Raw genomic sequence first — 21596 nt, 5'->3', positions numbered from 1 at the left:
AAATAAAGCAAATTAGACACAATCAAACATGAAACAAGATTAAATTATAGGATAAACAAAAATATATATATTAGAGCATAAAGTAAGAGCTGATCGTAGCACCAAAAAGACGGAAGAGGTGAAAGAATAATCCAAATTAAATGTACAATATAATATATATGGGTTCCAATCGAATCGTGGCACAAAAAATATAAAGCATGTTAAATGATTCAAGTAATATTTTTCATGTTTATTATAATAATGGATGGCGGGCTTGACAATACCTACCATGACATTATATATGTGTGAGAAACCTTCCTATTATCTTCATTCATAACTTCACACTACTCACCATGGCTTTTCATCTCACAAACCTTCCAACTCACAGACTATTCTCTCTTGTTTTCTTTTTCCTGTTGGCCACAAATATAAACTCAGCTCAACCACTTTCCTTCAATTTCAACAAACTCACCAATGGTAATCCAGAATTAATCCTTCAAGGGGACGCCCATTTTGTAGACAGTGGTTTTGTGGCACTCACCAACAGAAAACCTCCAGCTACAACCACAGGGCGTGCCTTATATAAAACACCTGTGACCCTTTGGAACGATACTACTGGCCAAGTTGCCAGCTTTAACACTTCCTTTTCGTTCGTTGTAGAATCCCCGGAGGAACAACATTGTCCAACTGATGGACTGATCTTTTTCATTGCACCCCTGGACACCGTGATTCCCAATAACTCAGACAGTAGATATCTAGGAGTAGTTGATGGTAAAAATGCAATAAATCGATTTGTTGGTTTAGAGTTTGACCTTTATCCCAATTATTTTGATCCCTATATGAGACATATTGGAATCGATGTCAACTCTTTAATTTCGCTCAAAACTGAGAAATGGAATTGGGTGAGTGATTCATTGACAAAAGTAACTATAACATATGACTCTCCTTCTAACGAGTTGAGTGCTCTTGTCACTTACGAGAATGGAGAATACACTAGCATTGCACAAGCGGTTGATTTGAAAACTGTGCTTCCCAACATTGTTAGGATTGGTTTTTCTGCTACTTCAAAAACTGGTGTAGCACACAACATTCATTCATGGTCATTCGCATCAGACTTGGAAACAACTATAAGCAGTGTCTCAGACATATGAATGAATAATATTATTACAGTACAGGCTATGCTTACTTACCAGCAGCTTGTAATAATTAACTAATATTTCTAAATAATGACCCTGCTTACTAGCAGCTACGCGTAATTTCTTATAAAATAAAGACCATGCTTTTCTACTATGTTTCAGTTAAATTTTCTTGCTATATTTCAACTACATTTTTGTTTTGTCTTAATATATTTCTTTTTAAATAAATACAATGCTTGAACTATGCGAATTAATAGTAGCTTGAAATTATAAAATAAATAGTGTTTACCACATATTTATTATTAATTTTCATATTAATAAATAATTACATATACATGAAGTGTATAAGACAGGTACGGTTTGGTTAGCTACATTGTGGAATCTTTGGTTACGAAGGAACGACATTGTCTTTAACGAGGGTACCTGGAATTCGAGGAATGTCGTTTGGAGTTGTAAAGCGCTCGTATGGAGATGGTCGTTCATAGGTAAAATTACTCATTCCAATTATAACTTTTATGAGTTTAGCAATAACCCATTGTTTTACTTATGCTAGGTTCCAATCGGTTTGTAATTTTCTTTTTCGGCCCTTTTGTGAGATGTAATCTCGAACCCTTTTGATCTAATATATCTCTTGCTTTTAAAAAAAAAATGAAATGTATAAGACCACTTTCAATAATGACTTATCTTTCTCATATAGATGTTGAAATAAAAACTTTTTCATTTTGTCTTCTAAAATTAAATGATAAAAATCATTTGTATAATGATTTTTCGTTTATTTAATGTTGTTATTCGTTGTGGCCTTTGATGTTCTAGAGAACCGGAGTCATGTTGGCAGTTGATATTACTAGAAAACATACCTACGGTGAAGATGTATTACCACAACCATTTATATAACATAGTAATATTTTATTTTTTACGCGCATTATTTTTTTTTATTTTATGAAGAAACATTTCATCACGTTTTTTAAATCTAACTATGATAATAGAAATTGAGTGACAAACATAGAATCCCAGCATCAACCTTTTTAAATTTTTTCAATAAAAATAAGCGCACGACTCTTAAAATTTTTTGTTATTTAAAAATTAAATATATAACAACCACGATTGTTTCATTCACCTGTGGTTATTAGTTCCATATTTTATTACAGTTGTTTCTTGCAACCGTTGTGAATTTTTTTTTCACTTAAAATAAACATAACAAACATCCTATTTGGTTCATAACACACAAGGGTGCCCTAGTGAACGAGGCAACGATGATAACTAAATATTCACCATCTTCATTCATTTTTGGAAACGAATTTCTTTCACGAATTAAATTTCTAAAATCTTCACCTTATTTTTTGTGACAATAACTTTTTGTAGTTACAAATTCATTATTGGGTTTTTGATATGCTTTATGTTTTGGCGTTGTTAAAGGAAGTAAATGGCAACAGACACTAAGAGAAGGAAATTCTTTAATTCACTAAAAAGGAATTAATTACATTTTGGATCCTCAGCATATGTGCCTACATTAGAATTTTTTTTCTTTATCTCTCTCTTCTTCCATTATGGAGGCATTAGCAGATGTGCCTACTCCTTCAAACTTCAGAACTTTTGAAGCTTCCTCAGACTTTTGATTCTCTTCCTTTGCTTGTTTCTTCATCAACTTGGTAATCTCCTTCTTAAAATACCTCTTTTCTGCCTTATACTGTTTACGTTTATCCATTTTAGATGTAATGTGATCTGAATGTTTATGTTTATCTATTTTTATAAGAAGAAATCTACCTTTAAGACTATACATCAAGAATCTGACTTTGACTTTGACTATCTGGAAGACCATGAGTAGATTCTTTTTGTTTCTGTTTCTCCAAACATTTGTTTATGTTTTTACTAGATTCTCTCTTGTCTCTTTTTTTATCTTCTATGTGTAGATTCTTGTGTCTACTTCATATAAGGAACATCAAGAAGGAATATGGAAAAAATAACAAGTAGTTTTTATTCTTCATTCATAATTAACTGTAAGTTATAATTTATAAGGTTATTCACTCACAATTTTTATTTTGAGTTATAGGTGTTTATTTGTATGTTGTTGATGTTGTATGTTATCAGTGGTGCAACTAGAAATATTTATCATTGAACATGGATCTAAGACAGTTGTGAACTCGTGTTCGATGTGAAAATATTATATTAGTCTCTCATATAATATTTCCATAAAAAACACATCTTTTCAACTCTTCATAGCTTACATGAAAGGTTAGTTATCAAGTTCTCCCAATCTATCTGAATTATTTGATGTTTTTATTAGTGAATTTGTTATATCATAAGTGATTGCTTGTTTCACTAACCACTCATTGAATGTGCATTCATTTAAATATATTTTTAAGTTAATAAAAAAAAATTAAATTATTCTTGAAACTTTTTTTGACAATCCAATGTTTTTTTTAATTGCAATTATCTTGTAAATAATAATTTTCTCTTTAGCCAATAGAATTTGATTCAATGTCATATATTCTTCAAAACAATATTGATAATTGGATGTTAGTTTGAGTCTTTCACACAAATCTTGTGGTTTAAAAAATAAACTAGAAAAGTAAAGAAAATCAAATTTTATGTGAAAGACTCGGTAGACATTCATTCATCAACATTACTTTGAAGAATTTGAGATTGAATCAAATTCTATGGGTTAATAAGGAAATCATGAATTACAATATGCATGAAAATCAAAAAACATTGGATCGTTTAAGTTGTTTTTCAAGACTAATTTAATTTTTCAGATTATTATCTAAAAAATCTATTTGAATTGTTGTATATGATTAATGAGAGGCAAGGAAAAAATAAGCAATCTCATGTTTATGTAATTTTTAAAAGCGTTTAGATTTTGGTTGCTGCTGGGTATCGAACCCATGACCCTACATTTATGACAACGATTGTTTAAGATAACCGTTATGATAGGTAACCGGTACAATTCACACAATTTAACCAAAAAATTACATGATGAATAGTTATATTTGAGAATTTTCATTTTTTTTTCATTCCATTTTAAAATTCTTCAAAGAAATATTAAAAGTTATCTGGTATATATTGTAAGCCTCTCGAAAAATTTTCTACTACGTTTTTTTCGATCCATATTATGCCTAGAAGAAAAAGTTAAAAAAATTGAAAAATTGCAATTCAATATGAGACTAATATGAAAAATTGAAAAAAATTTAAAATGATAATTATTACGCCTAATAAGAAGCTCTTTAAGTCGGATTTAAATCATTAAATTTTTATCATGATAAATGTAATTCTTTAAAATTTTAATAAAGCTCAATTTAATCTTTGACTTTGACTTTTAAAATGGTTGGACACAAGGCCATAAATATATCCCGTTGATTTTTTTATTCAAAAATACATCTAAATTATCAAACTAATGTTAATTAAGTAAATAAAAAACAACCAAAATTCCGTTTCTAAAGATAAAATCATTAGTATGCTAATAGATAAACCAAGATATAATAAACGTTATTTTTTTCATTTTTGTAGCCGCCGATGCAAGAAAATAAACAAAAAATAATCACACATTAAAAACAAGATTGAACTTAATCTAAAAAAAGTGACAGCATAAACTTTTCGTAGCATCAAAAAGGCAAAGGTGGTGAGAGAAAGATCCCAAATAGTAAAATATAACATCACAAAATAAGAAATTTTCTTGTTAAATGATTCAACTGATATTTTTCTGAATATAGACTTATAGTAATATAAAATATCATCTTTATTATAAAGAAATTTTACAATACTCCAGCAATTATTCCCCCACTCGTATAATTCACACAATTTAACTAAACTAATTCTTTATAAATAGTTTGTATTTGAAAATATTCTTTTTCTCATTCCATTTTTAAAATTCTCTGATGAAATATTGAAAATGCTAGGGCACACTAAAACTTTCCAAAATCTTTCTACTAAGTTTTGCTTGTCCATTATACATTTGGTAAAAAAAGTTTAAACTTCGAGTTTTGTTGGTCACTTATGGGACATCTTGTGTGTTAGGTGCCAAATTATGTTAATATTTGCTATTATATTTGGTACCTTTCGACTATTTTTATCGCATATTCATGGGTCCCCATTTATTTTTGAAATAAATAATAGTAGTTTAGTTTATTAAGCTTTCGTTTTCTGTTAATCTATTTTCTAGTGATTTTTGTGCAGGTTTTCTTTTTAGGATAGAATTTGAGGCTTGGATTGATGACCCAATTGCAAAGACAAAGTTTCAAAGTCTGCTCAAGGGCGCGTCACGAGCTAAACAAAGTTCAAAATCCAGTAGCTTCCGCACGTCGCGAGCAAAGGAGCGTGCGATGCGCGCTATGGCGGTTTGATCATTAAATGAAGGGCTCACGACGCAAGCTAGAGCGCGCGAGGCGAGCTAGAGCGCACGACGCGAGCTAGAGCGCGCGACCAGAGCTAGAGCGCGCGACCGGAGCTAGAGCGCGCGACGCGCGCTGCACAGATTCTGATTTTTGTATTTAAGGGTCAGTTCTATTTTTGTGAAAGGTTACACCATTTTGAGAGCCAAGGAACCCTAAATTCAGTATTTCAAAATAGAATCGAAGAATCCAAGCATTGATCGTCGAGAAATCACCGTTGATGCTTGCTACTCTTCCTTCCTTGCTTCTTGTGCAAGCTACCATGTCAATGGATAGCTAAACACTTTTGGTGTCAAGGCTCTGATGTAATCTTCCTTACTTTTTGTATGTTTTTCTTATGAATATTGTGTATGAACAAGTTGTTAATCAATATAGATGATCTAGTTTGCTTTATCTTAACATTCTATGGTTTAAATATTTGTGAAATACAATATTTCAATCTTGATCTAACTCTATAAACTTAGAACATTCCAAATTTTAATCTTTACTACTAAACTTGTGAATGATCTTTTACCAAACTAAACCCAAAGTAACTTTAACTCAAGACAGTATAAACTATAGAACGGCGGTGATATCCCACAAATCCCTGTGTGGAAATGATAAACTAAAAGTACTCCAATATACTTTCAACATACACCTCAGACATCAAAGACATTTAATCTCTTTTTTGTGGAAATGGAAACAGAAGAACATATAAACTACTTAGGCGAAAGATGACTAATGGGAAAATTGACCTTAATGCATTTGTGGGGCCCTCTTTGATAAGCTCTCAACATTCCATTTCCATGACAAGTTTTTCTACTTCTCCGTCATCATATAATACCTTCATTGAAGCCACATAAACATGTCACTGTAAAATTGTATAACTTACATGGAAGAATAACTTTGGAAAAACAGAATGAGTTTTACCACATACTTCCTTTTTGGAGAATCATAAAGACTGAACGGTTCCTTTAGAAAACCTATAGAACATGCCATTGCAGTTACATACATATACTTGAGCAAGAATATAGGAAACCATAAAAAAAACTTATCATTACTTCACTGGTTGTGAACATATCCATAATTCAAACCAATTCAACAATGCTACAAAATTACAAGTATGGAACACTGTTACAAACTAACAACTACACACAAAATGAAAACAGACCAAACATACAATTGTGGGCGGATCAAAAAAGAAGTGCAGAGTACTCCCACTAATGCTGCAACAAAAACAAATACAGTCGAATTTTTTTACCTAATCAGCTAAGACCATAAAACAATCAAATCAAGTGGGAAAAATCCACACCGACGAGACAAAAAACGATAACTAATCAGCCAATTACTAGTGTTACGTCAAACCAAAATTTCATGTCAGCTGTTAACCATAATTCAGTGTATCAGGACATTTCATCGAACACCTTGCGGGCGAGGACAAAATCATCATTTTTCTTCCGGTTTAGCTTTATGATGATGTATACTTCTAATTTTAGTTCAAACCAAAATCTGCACCAAAATCGAATCACAATCAAACTGTAGTAGAACCTGTAATTGAGTGAAACCGTAAAAATGCAAGAATTCCAAAATGCAACCAATTTTGAATAGAAAACGTAAATAAAATTCTTTACTAAACTAAAAGTCAATTTGAAATCAAAAAAACCTGTATAAAAAATTTGGCTCAAATGCTAAATATGAACCATGAAAAGCTCTGGTCGAATCCATACTCTGCACTGAAAATTTTGTCTGATTTCTTAATCGTGTTTGTCGTCACTACTACCCACATTCATCGAGTTGTGCGATGTCCTTCTGAAATGAGCGAAAGGTCGTGCGATAAGAGAAAAGAGAATGAATGTGTGATGAGAAGAGCGATTTCCCATCAAACTTCGTTGAAACCCGAAATCACCATTGCCTGAAGCAACGCCAAATGCATGCGATGAAGTTCACCGCAAGTTGATTGAAAAATGAGTTTCGTGAAAGAGTTGTTAATAATGAGTTTTAGTATAATGTTTAATATATTTTATTCACCTAATAAATGTAGACTCGTTAATATTCACTCATTAATAAGTGATGATGTATAGTAATATATAAATTTATTACTTTAAGTATGATATATTTTTATGCAATATGTTGTTTTTTAAAGATAATAACCTCTTTTTAAATAGAATATGAGTTTAAAATTGCTCTAAATAATACCCAAATATTCAATATAACAAAAATTAATAAAATACGAAAAAAATTTAAAGTGAAACACTGAATAAGTAAATATTAATTTTAATATATTAATATATAATATTAAAAATATACCATTAAATATTTTGATTAAGCTAGTCAATAGTGACAAGTTCAAACACTTGTGTCATAGATTGATGATTTAAGTCCCACATCTTCAAACTCACACAAATAAAGCAAATTAGACACAATCAAACATGAAACAAGATTAAATTATAGGATAAACAAAAATATATATATTAGAGCATAAAGTAAGAGCTGATCGTAGCACCAAAAAGACGGAAGAGGTGAAAGAATAATCCAAATTAAATGTACAATATAATATATATGGGTTCCAATCGAATCGTGGCACAAAAAATATAAAGCATGTTAAATGATTCAAGTAATATTTTTCATGTTTATTATAATAATGGATGGCGGGCTTGACAATACCTACCATGACATTATATATGTGTGAGAAACCTTCCTATTATCTTCATTCATAACTTCACACTACTCACCATGGCTTTTCATCTCACAAACCTTCCAACTCACAGACTATTCTCTCTTGTTTTCTTTTTCCTGTTGGCCACAAATATAAACTCAGCTCAACCACTTTCCTTCAATTTCAACAAACTCACCAATGGTAATCCAGAATTAATCATTCAAGGGGACGCCCATTTTGTAGACGGTGGTTTTGTGGCACTCACCAACAGAACACCTCCAGCTACAACCACAGGACGTGCCTTATATAAAACACCTGTGACCCTTTGGAACGATACTACTGGCCAAGTTGCCAGCTTTAACACTTCCTTTTCGTTCGTTGTAGAATCCCCGGAGGAACAACATTGTCCAACTGATGGACTGATCTTTTTCATTGCACCCCTGGACACCGTGATTCCCAATAACTCAGACAGTAGATATCTAGGAGTAGTTGATGGTAAAAATGCAATAAATCGATTTGTTGGTTTAGAGTTTGACCTTTATCCCAATTATTTTGATCCCTATATGAGACATATTGGAATCGATGTCAACTCTTTAATTTCGCTCAAAACTGAGAAATGGAATTGGGTGAGTGATTCATTGACAAAAGTAACTATAACATATGACTCTCCTTCTAACGAGTTGAGTGCTCTTGTCACTTACGAGAATGGAGAATACACTAGCATTGCACAAGCGGTTGATTTGAAAACTGTGCTTCCCAACATTGTTAGGATTGGTTTTTCTGCTACTTCAAAAACTGGTGTAGCACACAACATTCATTCATGGTCATTCGCATCAGACTTGGAAACAACTATGAGCAGTGTCTCAGACATATGAATGAATAATATTATTACAGTACAGGCTATGCTTACTTACCAGCAGCTTGTAATAATTAACTAATATTTCTAAATAATGACCCTGTTTACTAGCAGCTACGTGTAATTTCTTATAAAATAAAGACCATGCTTTTCTACTATGTTTCAGTTAAATTTTCTTGCTATATTTCAACTACATTTTTGTTTTGTCTTAATATATTTCTTTTTAAATAAATACAATGCTTGAACTATGCGAATTAATAGTAGCTTGAAATTATAAAATAAATAGTGTTTACCACATATTTATTATTAATTTTCATATTAATAAATAATTACATATACATGAAGTGTATAAGACAGGTACGGTTTGGTTAGCTACATTGTGGAATCTTTGGTTACGAAGGAACGACATTGTCTTTAACGAGGGTACCTGGAATTCGAGGGATGTGGTTTGGAGTTGTAAAGCGCTCGTATGGAGATGGTCGTTCATAGGTAAAATTACTCATTCCAATTATAACTTTTATGAGTTTAGCAATAACCCATTGTTTTACTTATGCTAGGTTCCAATCGGTTTGTAATTTTCTTTTTCGGCCCTTTTGTGAGATGTAATCTCGAACCCTTTTGATCTAATATATCTCTTGCTTTTAAAAAAAAAATGAAATGTATAAGACCACTTTCAATAATGACTTATCTTTCTCATATAGATGTTGAAATAAAAACTTTTTCATTTTGTCTTCTAAAATTAAATGATAAAAATCATTTGTATAATGATTTTTCGTTTATTTAATGTTGTTATTCGTTGTGGCCTTTGATGTTCTAGAGAACCGGAGTCATGTTGGCAGTTGATATTACTAGAAAACATACCTACGGTGAAGATGTATTACCACAACCATTTATATAACATAGTAATATTTTATTTTTTACGCGCATTATTTTTTTTTTATTTTATGAAGAAACATTTCATCACGTTTTTTAAATCTAACTATGATAATAGAAATTGAGTGACAAACATAGAATCCCAGCATCAACCTTTTTAAATTTTTTCAATAAAAATAAGCGCACGACTCTTAAAATTTTTTGTTATTTAAAAATTAAATATATAACAACCACGATTGTTTCATTCACCTGTGGTTATTAGTTCCATATTTTATTACAGTTGTTTCTTGCAACCGTTGTGAATTTTTTTTTCACTTAAAATAAACATAACAAACATCCTATTTCGTTCATAACACACAAGGGTGCCCTAGTGAACGAGGCAACGATGATAACTAAATATTCACCATCTTCATTCATTTTTGGAAACGAATTTCTTTCACGAATTAAATTTCTAAAATCTTCACCTTATTTTTTGTGACAATAACTTTTTGTAGTTACAAATTCATTATTGGGTTTTTGATATGCTTTATGTTTTGGCGTTGTTAAAGGAAGTAAATGGCAACAGACACTAAGAGAAGGAAATTCTTTTATTCACTAAAAAGGAATTAATTACATTTTGGATCCTCAGCATATGTGCCTACATTAGAATTTTTTTTCTTTATCTCTCTCTTCTTCCATTATGGAGGCATTAGCAGATGTGCCTACTCCTTCAAACTTCAGAACTTTTGAAGCTTCCTCAGACTTTTGATTCTCTTCCTTTGCTTGTTTCTTCATCAACTTGGTAATCTCCTTCTTAAAATACCTCTTTTCTGCCTTATACTGTTTACGTTTATCCATTTTAGATGTAATGTGATCTGAATGTTTATGTTTATCTATTTTTATAAGAAGAAATCTACCTTTAAGACTATACATCAAGAATCTGACTTTGACTTTGACTATCTGGAAGATCAAGAGTAGATTCTTTTTGTTTCTGTTTCTCCAAACATTTGTTTATGTTTTTACTAGATTCTCTCTTATCTCTTTTTTTATCTTCTATGTGTAGATTCTTGTGTCTACTTCATATAAGGAACATCAAGAAGGAATATGGAAAAAATAACAAGTAGTTTTTATTCTTCATTCATAATTAACTGTAAGTTATAATTTATAAGGTTATTCACTCACAATTTTTATTTTGAGTTATAGGTGTTTATTTGTATGTTGTTGATGTTGTATGTTATCAGTGGTGCAACTAGAAATATTTATCATTGAACATGGATCTAAGACAGTTGTGAACTCGTGTTCGATGTGAAAATATTATATTAGTCTCTCATATAATATTTCCATAAAAAACACATCTTTTCAACTCTTCATAGCTTACATGAAAGGTTAGTTATCAAGTTCTCCCAATCTATCTGAATTATTTGATGTTTTTATTAGTGAATTTGTTATATCATAAGTGATTGCTTGTTTCACTAACCACTCATTGAATGTGCATTCATTTAAATATTTTTTTAAGTTAATAAAAAAAAATTAAATTATTCTTGAAACTTTTTTTGACAATCCAATGTTTTTTTTTAATTGCAATTATCTTGTAAATAATAATTTTCTCTTTAGCCAATAGAATTTGATTCAATGTCATATATTCTTCAAAACAATATTGATAATTGGATGTTAGTTTGAGTCTTTCACACAAATCTTGTGGTTTAAAAAATAAACTAGAAAAGTAAAGAAAATCAAATTTTATGTGAAAGACTCGGTAGACATTCATTCATCAACATTACTTTGAAGAATTTGAGATTGAATCAAATTCTATGGGTTAATAAGGAAATCATGAATTACAATATGCATGAAAATCAAAAAACATTGGATCGTTTAAGTTGTTTTTCAAGACTAATTTAATTTTTCAGATTATTATCTAAAAAATCTATTTGAATTGTTGTATATGATTAATGAGAGGCAAGGAAAAAATAAGCAATCTCATGTTTATGTAATTTTTAAAAGCGTTTAGATTTTGGTTGCTGCTGGGTATCGAACCCATGACCCTACATTTATGACAACGATTGTTTAAGATAACCGTTATGATAGGTAACTGGTACAATTCACACAATTTAACCAAAAAATTACATGATGAATAGTTATATTTGAGAATTTTCATTTTTTTTTCATTCCATTTTAAAATTCTTCAAAGAAATATTAAAAGTTATCTGGTATATATTGTAAGCCTCTCGAAAAATTTTCTACTACGTTTTTTCGATCCATATATATTATGCCTAGAAGAAAAAGTTAAAAAAATTGAAAAATTGCAATTCAATATGAGACTAATATGAAAAATTGAAAAAAATTTAAAATGATAATTATTACGCCTAATAAGAAGCTCTTTAAGTCGGATTTAAATCATTAAATTTTTATCATGATAAATGTAATTCTTTAAAATTTTAATAAAGCTCAATTTAATCTTTGACTTTGACTTTTAAAATGGTTGGACACAAGGCCATAAATATATCCCGTTGATTTTTTTATTCAAAAATACATCTAAATTATCAAACTAATGTTAATTAAGTAAATAAAAAACAACCAAAATTCCGTTTCTAAAGATAAAATCATTAGTATGCTAATAGATAAACCAAGATATAATAAACGTTATTTTTTTCATTTTTGTAGCGGCCGATGCAAGAAAATAAACAAAAAATAATCACACATTAAAAACAAGATTGAGCTTAAACTAAAAAAAGTGACCGCATAAACTTTTCGTAGCATCAAAAAGGCAAAGGTGGTGAGAGAAAGATCCCAAATAGTAAAATATAACATCACAAAATAAGAAATTTTCTTGTTAAATGATTCAACTGATATTTTTCTGAATATAGACTTATAGTAATATAAAATATCATCTTTATTATAAAGAAATTTTACAATACTCCAGCAATTATTCCCCAATCGTATAATTCACACAATTTAACTAAACTAATTCTTTTTTTAAATAAGCAATGATATTAACCAAGGGGGTATAATGGATACACCCAAACAAATAAAACGGAAAGCCCTTACTACTCGAAGAAAATGAGCGGTAAGATATTCCAAGTATAAAAATTACATAACTCTCTTAACATAGAAAGCTAAACAGTAATTCCAAGAATGAATGAAAATATTCGACAAACATTCCGAAAAACTAAATCCAAAGTAACTTTAACTCAAAACAACATAAACTATAGAACGGCGGTGATACCGCACCAATCCCTGTGGAAACGATAAACTAAAAGTACTCCAAAATACTTTCAACATAGCCACCATTTTTTTAAATGCTTTTTTTCATAAGCAATATATATATATATATATATATATATATATATATATATATATATATATATATATATATATATATATATATATATATATGGGAAAACTAAGGGTTCTCCAATCCGATTACAATGGAAAACGTGAAATCTCGACAAAAAAGAAGATTACAATTACGAGAGAAAAAACAACTGTTCCTTGGTAAGTTCGTAAAAAGAGTAATTGGAGTGAGCAATATTCCCGCAAAAAAGACCATTTTCATTCCAAGAGCTTAATATTCCATTTTTTTAAATGCTTATTAGCGGTTGGTCCTTGGTATAAAAATTTTAGGTTGCTTGAGTATGAATTGGTGAAAGTCGTTGATTTTAATTTCCTATTTGAGAGTTTTAGCTACCTTGGCGGTAATTTTAAGGGAAGGGCTAGTAAGTATTTGGTTTGACATTTAGTGGTGGCGATTACATGAAAGATCCAAAATAAGTTTATTTGTCAAGAAAATTTGTGGCATAATTTTCACTTCTTGAAAGTACTTTCTTAGAAAAATCGTTGGCACTCTTGTTCTTTCTTTGAGTTACTTGTGGAACCTTCATATTCGTGAATCGATGGAGGTTTAAGGATTTTCAATACCAATTTTGTGAAAAATATTAAGTATAATTTTAATAAAAATTTTAATCTACAATGTAAGAAAAATAATTTAGTTTCACTTTTTTACATTAAAAAAAAGTAAGAGTTTGAATAATTCTCTCATAGAATACTAATATATCTAGCATGTTTTAGAAATAACTTTTTGATAGAAAGATTAGAAAGAATAAAATTCATCTCAAATCTCTGAGAGACTTTATTATAGATTTTTGGTGACTGAATAATTTTGTCTCAAATAGCTTTGTTAATTTTTATCGAGTATACAGTTTTTCGTCACAAAATCTCTCCCAATTAGTGAGGAATTTATATTCCATATTCACCCATAAATAACTTTTTTTTAGTAGTTAATACTTATCATGTGTGAGAACTAATACAGGCTTTAGGAGTTTCCTAACAACTTTTAAGTAACGAATTTTAGGAATAAATTATACTTTTCAAAACCTTAAACAATAACTACAACAACAACACCATTGTTTGAGATGTATTGCAAAAGCTGGAAAAATAGTTTGTTCAAAATAGAAGAATATTATTTTGAGTCTTGCTATCCATCGTAAAAAAATAATGCATTCGACAGTGGGGCGACTACAAATAAGATAATATTAGAGTAAAATCTGTTCAACGAGTTTTTTTATAGAAAAATACGATTATTTTATCCCTCGGTTTATCAAAGAAACCGAAGACTTAAATCATTTAATTTATAGTTGTTAACAAATAAAAACATAAAGTGTATTAGCTGAGACTTTGAAACATGTCATGAATGGTATATCACCTCGGGTTTTATAAAAACAGAGGTAACAAGTTGTTTATATATATATATAACGTAGAAACTTCTTCATGAAAACGTTATTTAATGTAGTGAATATTGACTTGAAGATTTTCCTAACAACATTTAACTAGTTTGTTTTCCTTAAGAAGAGAGAATGTATCATGATTTTTGTTATCATAAACTGGCATGTTTTGGTCTCTAAGCCTTCCATAGTGACGTCAACATTTTTTTTAGTTTTGATTTTCTCATGTTGTGATGTATATAAGTTTGCCACTAAAAATATCTTATTTACAATTTAAAACATTTAATTTATTAGTAAGAAATAATAAGAAGTCAAATTAAAGGTAATTGAATAAAAATAGTCGAGTTTGAAAAACAAGAGTTTCAAAACTTGTTAAATAGAAGTGGATTTTGATCACTAACAGGTCAATTTAAGTACCACACACGTCAATTTAAATGACATAAATACAACAGGATTATGGGAAATAGGTCAAACATATGCCATCATCAATTATATGTAAAATTAGTAGAACAATGTTAAATTTTGTAGGGACACTAATACCAATATCATTGAAAAAAATAGTCCATACGGTTGAGACTATGTGTATTGTATGCACTTTCTTTCTTTCTGATAAATGTTATAGTAATATAGACCTATTATCAACTCTGACATCAAACTCTTGTCATCTTTAATATCTGTAAATCAGATCAAACAATCCATTACAATCTTTCTGAATGCCATATTTAAGGTCTCCTCCAAATACCAATCAAGAACACACAACGCCCGAAAAGTTGAGCAATATACTCAATATTCAAATAAAAAACGCTGCTAGTGTCCACCACTACTCCACGATAAATCAACTGGTCTTTTATCGAGATTAATCGGTTTAGTATAAACCTCCACCCAAAATGAGAAATGTTAGACGAAACTTTTAATTCCCACAAGACATTGACTGCTTTTACAATCACTAGTACAAAAATGTTAATTTACACCCATTTTTTATTAAATTTACACCCATTGTTTTTAATAAAAAATGGGTGTATATCCACCGGGTGAGAAATGTCTAACGAATTTACACCCGTTTAAAACGGGTGTAAATACGTTCTAGTTTACACCATATTTTAAAAAAATCGGGTGTAAATACGTTCTTAATTACACCCTATTTTAATAAATGGGTGTAAATACGTTCTTAATTACACCCAATTTTAATATTAATCAGGTGTAAATACGTTCTACGTTATACCCATTTTTAATAAAAATATGGTGTAAATACGATCTTAATTACACCCTATTTTAATAAAAATCGGGTGTAAATACGTTGTTAATTACACCTATTTTAATAAAAATCGGGTGTAAATACACCATTTATGAATGAACAAATTATATTGAATTTAATTTCATTTTCACCATATTTCATATGCTACATTACATCCTATTTTACTTATCATATTTCATGTACATATCGTTCAGCATATAATAAATTAAACAACTATATAGTAGGACAATAATTTATATGTTTTTCAATAAGTACATGCAATACGAAAATATTTTAAATTATAGTACCTCATCGAATCTTTCAACAATGGAAGTATCAACAATATCAAGCATGTTCTTCATTAGATTGTATCCACGCGCCCATCCATTATCTTGTCAATGTGCCTACTTATAAGGTACAAAGCATATTTAAATATCACTATTAATTACAGCATATAAAACAAATACAAGCCCCATGGCTTATTTTCAGTTTATTCAAGCATATTTAATCATCCTCACTATCCAAATATCCTTATTTAAAATCAACGGCAGTAGCACTGAAGAAGCAGTGCTAACAAGGAAGTTCATGCCACTAAAAAAACTAACTAGCTAGCTAGTTCAGGGTTCAAATTTGACTAAAATCATAGACGAAAATTGTCTCTCAATACAAGGTCTGCCATAAAAAAATAGTGTTGTTCGTAGTATCAGGACATTTCATCGAACACCTTGCGGGCGAGGACAAAATCTTCATTTTTCTTCCGGTTTAGCTTTATGATGATGTATACTTCTAATTTTAGTTCAAACCAAAATCTGCACCAAAATCGATTCACAGTCAAACTGTAGTAGAGCCCGTAATTTAGTGAAACCGTCAAAATGCAAGAATTCCAAAATGCAACCAATTTTGAATAGAAAACGTAAATCAAATTCTAAACTAAACTAAAAGTCAATTTTAAATCAAAAAAACCTCTATCAAAAATTTGGCTCAAATGCTAAATATGAATCGTGAAAAGCTCTGGTCGAATCCATACTCTGCACTGAAAGTTTTGTCTGATTTCTTAATTGTGCTTGTCGTCACTACTACCCACATTCATCGAGTTGTGCGATGTCCTTCAGAAATGAGCGAAAGGTCGTGCGATAAGAGAAAAGAGAATGAATGTGTGATGAGAAGTGCGATTTCCCATCAAACTTCGCTGAAACCCGAAATCACCATTGCCTGAAGCAACGCCAAATGCATGCGATGAAGTTCGCCGCAAGTTGATTGAAAAATGAGTTTCGTGAAAGAGTTGTTAATAATGAGTTTTAGTATAATGTTTAATGTATTTTATTCACCTAATAAATGTAGACTCATTAATATTCACTCATTCGCGTGAAGAAGGAGGATTAGGTGTTAGGAACGTGGAGGTCATGAACGTCGCTTTGATGAGTAAGTGAAAGTGGAGGATTCTAGTGGATGAAGAGGCGGTGTGGCGGGATATCCTCATTTCTCGTTACGGGAATATTAAGAGAAAAGTCCTCATAGGTGATATGTCGGTGGTGGAGAAAAATGACTCCATTTGGTGGAGGGACATGCTCTTAATTGACTCTAATATTTCTTTGCTGAACAATAATTTTGCAGGGGCAGTAACAGTAACAGTTGGCAACGGAACTGACGTTCCGTTTTGGTCAAGCCTTTGGGACGGAGCACAGCCGCTTAATCAAGCTTTTCCAGAATTGTACGATTCAGCCGCTGATCGGAGCATATCAGTAGCAGACTCGGGCCTCCAGACAGCAGCTGGCTGGTCCTGGAGCGTGGCTGCAACATCGATTCCGGGCAGCAACACCAGTTATGATTCCCTCTGGCTAGAGCTTCAGGACAGCATCCACTACATCATTCCTAGTGAGAACAGTAAAGATTCTTTCGCATGGCGCCTCAATCCGGATGGAGCCTTCACAGTGAAATCGTGTTACGACATGATTAAAGCTAAGTTATCCGGACCACCCATTAATCCAATCATTGTAAAAGCTGCAAATCATCTTTGGAAGGTAAAAGTTCCTCCTAAAATTCTTCTTTTTGGTTGGCGAATCATTCACAATAGATTAGCTACTAAGGACCAATTATTTAGGAGAGGAATTCTTTTGGATATTGTTGATTTGGCTTGTTCTTTTTGCTCTACGGAGGAGGAAAATATTCCGCATTTGTTAGGAGGTTGTTGTGTTGTGGCGGGTATTTGGAGAAAGGTGTTTGAGTGGATTGGCCCCGTTGCCGGTTTATCTTTGGAAGAGTTTGAGGGTTATGTCTATGCGTTCGAGAAAGTGGGGAGTCTAGCCAATAGAATGATTGTTGCGGTAATATGGTTAGCAACGGTGTGGAGCATTTGGAAAAGGCGAAACGCTATCATTTTCAAAAATGATTCGTTTAGTTTTACCGAATGTATGTCGGATGTAATTTTTTATGCTTGGAATTGGATGTTAAATAGTTATAAGCTAGCGGATAGTTGTAATTTCCACGTGTGGAATATTTTACCGCTTTTTTGTTTCGAGATGTAACTTTCTTGTAAGCGGTTGGAGTATCCCTTATACTCCGGTTTTAATCCCATTGCCTATTGAAAAAAAATATATATAAATTTATTACTTTAAGTATGATATATTTTTATGCAATATGTTGTTTTTTAAAGATAATAACCTCTTTTTAAATAGAATATGAGTTTAAATTGCTCTAAATAATACCCAAATATTCAATATAACAAAATTTAATAAAATACGAAAATTTTTTAAAGTGAAACACTGAATAATTAAATATTAATTTTAATATATTAATATATAATATTAAAAATATAGGTGAACCTTTGTAATTATTACTATTGGAATATTCTACCTCTTGAGTGTTTTGAGAGGTAGGAGCTTTCCGTTTTGTTTCAGGTTGGAGCATCCCTTTTGCTCCTTATATTGCTTATTTAAAAAAAAAGCTAGTCAATAGTGACAAGTTCAAACACTTGTGTCATAGATTGATGATTTAAGTCCCACATCTTCAAACTCACACAAATAAAGCAAATTAGACACAATCAAACATGAAACAAGATTAAATTATAGGATAAACAAAAATATATATATTAGAGCATAAAGTAAGAGCTGATCGTAGCACCAAAAAGACGGAAGAGGTGAAAGAATAATCCAAATTAAATGTACAATATAATATATATGGGTTCCAATCGCATCGTGGCACAAAAAATATAAAGCATGTTAAATGATTCAAGTAATATTTTTCATGTTTATTATAATAATGGATGGCGGGCTTGACAATACCTACCATGACATTATATATGTGTGAGAAACCTTCCTATTATCTTCATTCATAACTTCACACTACTCACCATGGCTTTTCATCTCACAAACCTTCCAACTCACAGACTATTCTCTCTTGTTTTCTTTTTCCTGTTGGCCACAAATATAAACTCAGCTCAACCACTTTCCTTCAATTTCAACAAACTCACCAATGGTAATCCAGAATTAATCCTTCAAGGGGACGCCCATTTTATAGACGGTGGTTTTGTGGCACTCACCAACAGAAAACCTCCAGCTACAACCACAGGGCGTGCCTTATATAAAACACCTGTGACCCTTTGGAACGATACTACTGGCCAAGTTGCCAGCTTTAACACTTCCTTTTCGTTCGTTGTAGAATCCCCGGAGGAACAACATTGTCCAACTGATGGACTGATCTTTTTCATTGCACCCCTGGACACAGTGATTCCCAATAACTCAGACAGTAGATATCTAGGAGTAGTTGATGGTAAAAATGCAATAAATCGATTTGTTGGTTTAGAGTTTGACCTTTATCCCAATTATTTTGATCCCTATATGAGACATATTGGAATCGATGTCAACTCTTTAATTTCGCTCAAAACTGAGAAATGGAATTGGGTGAGTGATTCATTGACAAAAGTAACTATAACATATGACTCTCCTTCTAACGAGTTGAGTGCTCTTGTCACTTACGAGAATGGAGAATACACTAGCATTGCACAAGCGGTTGATTTGAAAACTGTGCTTCCCAACATTGTTAGGATTGGTTTTTCTGCTACTTCAAAAACTGGTGTAGCACACAACATTCATTCATGGTCATTCGCATCAGACTTGGAAACAACTATAAGCAGTGTCTCAGACATATGAATGAATAATATTATTACAGGCTATGCCTACTTACCAGCAGCTTGTAATAATTAACTAATATTTCTAAATAATGACCCTGCTTACTAGCAGCTACGTGTAATTTCTTATAAAATAAAGACCATGCTTTTCTATTATATTTTTTTTTTATTTCAGAATTAAATGTATAACAACCACGATTGTTTCATTCAACTGTGGTTATTAGTTCCATATTTCATTATAGTTGTTTCTTGCAACCGTTGTGAAAATTTTTTCACTTAAAATAAACATAACAAACATCTTATTTCGTTCATAACACACAAGGGTGCCTTAGTGAACGAGGCAACGATGATAACTAAATATTCACCATCTTCATTCATTTTTGGAAACGAATTTCTTTCACGAATTAAATTTCTAAAATCTTCACCTTATTTTTTGTGACAATAACTTTGTGTAGTTACAAATTCATTATTGGGTTTTTGATATGCTTTATGTTTTGGTGTTGTTAAAGGAAGTAAATGGCAACGGACACTAAGAGAAGGAAATTCTTTTATTCACAAAGAAGGAATTAATTACATTTTGGATCCTCAGCATATGTGCCTACATTAGATAATTTTATTCTTTATCTCTCCCTTCTTCCACTTTGGAGGCATTAGCTGATGTGCCTACTCCTTCAAACTTCAGAACTTTTGAAGCTTCCTCAGACTTTTGATTCTTTTCCTTTTCTTGTTTCTTCATCAACTTGTTAATCTCCTTCTTAAAATTCCTCTTTTCTGCCTTATACTGTTTACGTTTATCCATTTTAGATGTAATGTGATCTGAATGTTTCCGTTTATCTATTTTTATAAGAAGAAATCTACCTTTAAGACTATACATCAAGAATCTGACTTTGACTTTGACTATCTGGAAGACCATGAGTAGATTCTTTTTGTTTCTGTTTCTACAAACATTTGTTTATGTTTTTACTAGATTCTCTCTTATCTCTTTTTTATCTTCTATGTGTAGATTCTTGTGTCTACTTCATATAAGGAACATCAAGAAGGAATATGGAAAAATAACTAGTTTTTATTCTTCATTCATAATTAACTGTAAGTTATAATTTATAAGGTTATTCACTCACAATTTTTATTTTGAATTATAGGTGTTTATTTGTATGTTGTTGATGTTGTATGTTATCTGGGGTGCAACTAGAAATGTTTATCACTGAACATGGATCTAAGACAGTTGTGAACTCGTGTTCGATGTGAAAATATTATATTAGTCTTTCATATAATATTTCCATAGAAAACACATGTTTTCAACTCTTCATAGCTTACAAGAAAGGTTAGTTATCAAATTATTCTTGAAACTTATTTTGACAATCCAATGTTGTTTTTTTTAATTGCAATTATCTTGTAAATAATAATTTTCTCTTTAGCCAATAGAATTTGATTCAATGTCATATATTCTTCAAAATAATATTGATAATTGGATGTTAGTTTGAGTCTTTCACACAAATCTTGTTGTTTGAAAAATAAACTAGAAAAGTAAAGAAAATCAAATTTTGTGTGAAAGACTCGGTAGACATTCATTCATCAACATTACTTTGAAGAATTTGTGATTGAATCAAATTCTATGGGTTAATAAGGAAATCATGAATTATAATATGCATGAAATTCAAAAAACATTGGATCCTTT

The 21596-nt window shown here is 30.9% G+C and overlaps 3 protein-coding genes across 3 annotated transcripts; all 3 read left to right on the top strand.

Moving 5' to 3' along the window:
- The first annotated feature begins 320 nt into the window (after positions 1-320).
- Positions 321-1215, top strand: LOC131614042 (non-seed lectin-like). Its single transcript, XM_058885671.1, has one exon. It carries the CDS (start codon positions 333-335, stop codon positions 1128-1130), a length of 798 nt encoding a protein of 265 aa, XP_058741654.1. The 5' UTR covers positions 321-332; the 3' UTR covers positions 1131-1215.
- A 6987-nt stretch (positions 1216-8202) lies between these two features.
- LOC131614037 (non-seed lectin-like) lies at positions 8203-9010 on the top strand. The gene has a single exon (XM_058885668.1). It carries the CDS (start codon positions 8213-8215, stop codon positions 9008-9010), a length of 798 nt encoding a protein of 265 aa, XP_058741651.1. The 5' UTR covers positions 8203-8212.
- Positions 9011-19129: 10119 nt separating this feature from the next.
- Positions 19130-20092, top strand: LOC131614029 (non-seed lectin-like). Its single transcript, XM_058885662.1, has one exon. It carries the CDS (start codon positions 19146-19148, stop codon positions 19941-19943), a length of 798 nt encoding a protein of 265 aa, XP_058741645.1. The 5' UTR covers positions 19130-19145; the 3' UTR covers positions 19944-20092.
- Positions 20093-21596: the final 1504 nt, after the last annotated feature.

This window comes from Vicia villosa, linkage group LG1 (assembly GCF_029867415.1).
Source record: "Vicia villosa cultivar HV-30 ecotype Madison, WI linkage group LG1, Vvil1.0, whole genome shotgun sequence".
In the NCBI taxonomy this organism is placed as follows: domain Eukaryota; kingdom Viridiplantae; phylum Streptophyta; class Magnoliopsida; order Fabales; family Fabaceae; genus Vicia; species Vicia villosa.
The sequence above is the reverse complement of the archived record's forward strand: the minus strand, read 5'-3'. Positions and strand labels throughout refer to the sequence as shown.

Excerpts from the sequence above, each read along its gene's own strand:
- LOC131614042 (XM_058885671.1), top strand. The coding sequence starts at position 333 with ATGGCTTTTCATCTCACAAACCTTCCAACTCACAGACTATTCTCTCTT.
- LOC131614037 (XM_058885668.1), top strand. The coding sequence starts at position 8,213 with ATGGCTTTTCATCTCACAAACCTTCCAACTCACAGACTATTCTCTCTT.
- LOC131614029 (XM_058885662.1), top strand. The coding sequence starts at position 19,146 with ATGGCTTTTCATCTCACAAACCTTCCAACTCACAGACTATTCTCTCTT.